This window comes from Convolutriloba macropyga, chromosome 7 (genome assembly GCF_964194025.1).
Source record: "Convolutriloba macropyga chromosome 7, txConMacr16.3, whole genome shotgun sequence".
In the NCBI taxonomy this organism is placed as follows: domain Eukaryota; kingdom Metazoa; phylum Xenacoelomorpha; order Acoela; family Convolutidae; genus Convolutriloba; species Convolutriloba macropyga.
In genome coordinates, this window is record NC_134474.1 from 69,578,931 (window position 1) to 69,583,048 (window position 4,118).

Genomic DNA, 4,118 nt, shown 5'->3' on the forward strand with positions numbered 1-4,118 from the left:
TCAGAACCATTTCTGTATCTCTGGAGGCTCTACAATAACCTTTAAACTTTCATTGGCTCAAAAAGATTGAAAAATTACGTAAAAGACGAAATTTCAAGTGTTATCTTAAAATGCAACTTCGTTCTGCTAAAATGTTGAAACCAATCCATTGACTCTAGCAACTATGTGATAACATAGTATTAAATCCCGGAGGAGGTTACTTATATACGGAGGCAAGAACAATGAAGTAAAAGAATGTTTTCAAAATTTGAGAGTTGCGAATTTTATCAAAAAATTTTGGAAATTCGAAATGTTAAATTGTTGGAAACAATTACATTGACACTACCAACCATGCAGTAACTTTTTATCAGACCATGGAGCAGGTTTTCTGACTCTTGAGGCCAAAACATATAGCTCATAAAATTGCCATAACAAGTAATTTTGTCTCACAAAAGACCTTCAACTTTTAAAAACTTCAATCCAAGACTATCAAAATCTTAAAATCACAAATAAACATGAAAAATTGCTCCATTTTGATCTCAAAACTCCCATTTTGGGAGCCAAAAACTAAAAATATTTTGAGAGACAGCTGTAAACAAAATTTTTCTTGCCCCGGCCGTTTTATTGTTGTTTTAATTTTGTGTTTGTACGATCCATTTGAGGATTGTTTTTTTCACACCAAACTTTGATTGGGCAGTGGATTAGGTGGAGGAGCTGAATTAATGAAACTCGCGGTTCGATGAAATTTACGAATTGGTTTTGTTGATTACTGCAGCTATAGCTTTCTTGCCAAATATTTACAGTTTTGAAGTTGTTGCATCTGCATTTCAGAGGCAAAGTGACAATGTTTTTTTCCTCAGATATTGGTGTTTGACGTGTCCTGCTTTTTCACTAGCCACTGATTCCCGGATCACTCACTTGAACTTGTATCTACCACTTATTCTGACCATAACAATATCGACAATTTTCCAATATCAGATTTAAATTTACAAAAGGTGAACCAGAAAAACCATTGTAGACAGATTTATAGCTTGCCTACCAGGTCCACTCTCAATAAAACTACAGATTGCAGTACTTGTATCGTTAAGTGCAATCGATTTTCGGATCTATTCTGTTTCGGCCCCCAGTGTTTTTTATGACCCCCAGTTACAAATTGTATGTTGTTATATAGCAAGTTACTGTGTAAGAAAATAGCACGTACGCCTGGGGGCCATAAATATTTATGCTAACTAAGCTGGGGGGGGGGGGGGGCGAAACAGAATAGATCCCTATTTCCTATGCTCACTTGTATGTTTGTGAGCTAATTGTCCAAACATCCATCGTTTCTAGAAATCATAGTTTTTAAAAAAACAACCTAGCTACCTAACTAAGTTTACCTTTTTCGTACAAAAACAGGCGAAAATAAAAGTTGACCGCATATCCAAGCAGCCAGTTTAGTGCCTTTTATTGCGCAATATATGGATGTTTTAATAGCCCAAGAAAGGATTTGAATTTAATTTTGAACATTTGAATATTTTGTTCAGTTTTGACGGTGAAATTTGACAGTTAAATATGACAATTTCGACATTTTTGATCCTCCATCTTGTTTATAAAAAAACAAGTCAGTTCTATCTGACTATCAATATAGTGCTGAAACTCTAAAAATTAATCAAACAACCTTTTTTGTATTATTTGAATTTTTTCTGTTGCTGTGGAATTTCGTGACCTACTGATAGATAAACTACCCGGGTTGACCTTTCCCGGTAATCCTACAAGGATCATATATGATGTCATACAAATCATAACGTATTTCCTAGTACGATCCTTGTATGGAACCTAAGAAATCATACATGATCCTTGCATGAAATCAGGGAAATCATACAAAATCCTAGTGTGAATTTTAAGAAAAAAAACAGAAGAAATGTTCAGGAGCACTCAAAAACCACGATAAATGATTGATGAAAGTTGTATGAAATCAGGGAAATCATATATGATCCTTGTATGATTACCAGGAAATCATATATGATCCTTGTATGATTACCGGGAAAAATGAATCTCAAAAACTCATCGCTGGGTTAGTCTGGTGTATTTCTTACCGAATGAGCGTTATAGCTGTTACGATTAGAGTGGTTTAACACTATTTTTGTTTTTTGTATGAAATTTGTATGATTACCGGGAAATCATACAAATCATGACCTTGTATGATTACCGGGGATCATATATGACCTTGTATGAAATCAAGGAAAGTTGTATGATGGGCAACCCGGGTACCTTCTGATCTACAGATTCCTTCAATTTAAACAGTCTACTCCATCTACGCAATTTTCCACAAATTCATGCGTAAAATAGGACGTCAAATTATTGCTGCTTGAAATTTTGGACTTCCTTCTGTTGTTCCCGAGTTTGCCTTACAGTTTGTTTTCGTATCTAGTTATGACGGCCGCCAGAGGACCATTTAGATGAATTTTTTGTCTCGGCTACCATTGAGAATTGTCATTCCTTCAGGACACTTCCCTTTAGGATAGTTTAAATAGTTTTTGACATATTCCTTCGGTTATTGCCAGTGAGATCCCGTATCTTGCTTATTTCCAAAGTACAATTTGAGTTGATGTTGCATTTTTTGATCTTGCTCAATATCTTTTTGAAGAACTGTTTGCTAGTTTTCATGTTAAATTTCTCTACAGTTCTATGCTTAAGTTTGGCCGCACACAAAGGTACTTACAATTTTGGATTTGAAATTGTTGTCTGTCGCAGCGGCGTATTAGTGCGCCACAGCAAGGTGGCATATGAGAAAGGCCAGTTTGAAATTTTACGATAATTAAACAAATCTATTCTGTTTCGGCCCCCAGTTTTTTATGACCCCCAGTTACAAATTATATGATTTTATACTGCACGTTAATAAGTAAAAAATGCACGTGGATGAGGGGAAATAGATTACCGGTTCAAGTTTGTTAGTATTTGGGTAATATGTTAGTATCACATCAGAGAACCCAAGGTGGTATTACACCATATTCTCAAATACTAAGGGTCCTTCCTTTATATAGAGGAAAGACCCCCTATTTCGTCAGATTTCACAATCAAAACTATATCGTATACCCTTCGTTTCTTTAAGTCACTTTCCCACATCGCACTTTCCACGACATCGTAGCCCCCCCCCCCCCGTTATGGTATATTAACGCTTTTTTGGAGGGGGGAGGGGGGGGGGGCTGATAAAGCTTTGGTTCCTTACCTTGAAAGCACGTCATCTTGCTCGTTGACACCAGCCACAGAAATGCATCTTCCACCTTATTTTCCGGACATTTGCTCAAGGGATTTTCAGCACCTGGGTACTTGGCGATAGCAGCACTTTCAAACCACTCCTTCACTGCTTCGTCAACTGATGAAGCGCAACTTGCGAGGTACTTCTTGCCAACATTGAGACCATCACTGCATTTGAAGTCTTCCGGTTCCTTCAACTTGCCATTGAGTTTTGCGACCCCGATGTCTGTCAGTTTCTCTATCACGTCTTTTGTTACATCTTTGCCGCCCTGTGCCAGGCTGAGATCTAAGTAGCACAGAAGCGCCAAAAGCAGCACTGACCTCAAAGAACCAATCATTCGTGATTTGATGAAAATTTCAACAGTATCTATTGACTAATAGTAGTATCAACTGATTCCAGAAGTCTTTAAAAAAATTATGAACTTGTGACTAAATTTTGCGGGAAAAGAAAATTTTTATTGAAAGTCACGTGATTTTTTCTGGGAATTCGCAGCAAGCTAATTCAAATGACTCATTCTACGGCCAAAAATGAACCCAACTTAGAAATCAGGAAGTCAAATAATGAGTTTAAAATTCCAGCAAAGGTTGGATCTATATGCCCACACTAGTCCTGAGGGTGGGGGCGGAATAGAAAGGATTTAATAACTCGACGGAAAGTTTAGGTTTCGTGGCTCCGATGACGTAGCTGAGAAAATCTGGTATCAATCGAGAATCGTGCAGGATTTCAATACGTAAACCAAATTTCCGAAGTGACCTCATCGTAATCACGTAACCTTGCGTAAACACGAAATTGGAAAATTGAAATTCGGGACTGCATATATACAGCTTAGTTGGGTAATATCTTTTACGCCCCCCCCCCCCCCCGGGCGCACGTGCTATTTTGGGATCAATTCTGTCCCAAT

At 37.5% G+C, this 4,118-nt stretch overlaps 1 protein-coding gene across 2 annotated transcripts in view; it reads right to left on the reverse strand.

The window, feature by feature from the left end:
* LOC142343282 (uncharacterized) overlaps positions 1–3,633 on the reverse strand; it is a 7,443-nt gene extending 3,810 nt beyond the window's left edge. For both annotated transcript variants that reach the window (XR_012759196.1, XM_075395077.1), the window contains exon 1: positions 3,188–3,633. Coding sequence is in view for 1 of the 2 variants with exons in the window: in XM_075395077.1 (XP_075251192.1) it covers positions 3,188–3,554 (367 nt within the window). In the remaining variant the exon portion in view is untranslated. The remainder of the gene's footprint in view (positions 1–3,187) is intronic.
* Positions 3,634–4,118: the final 485 nt, after the last annotated feature.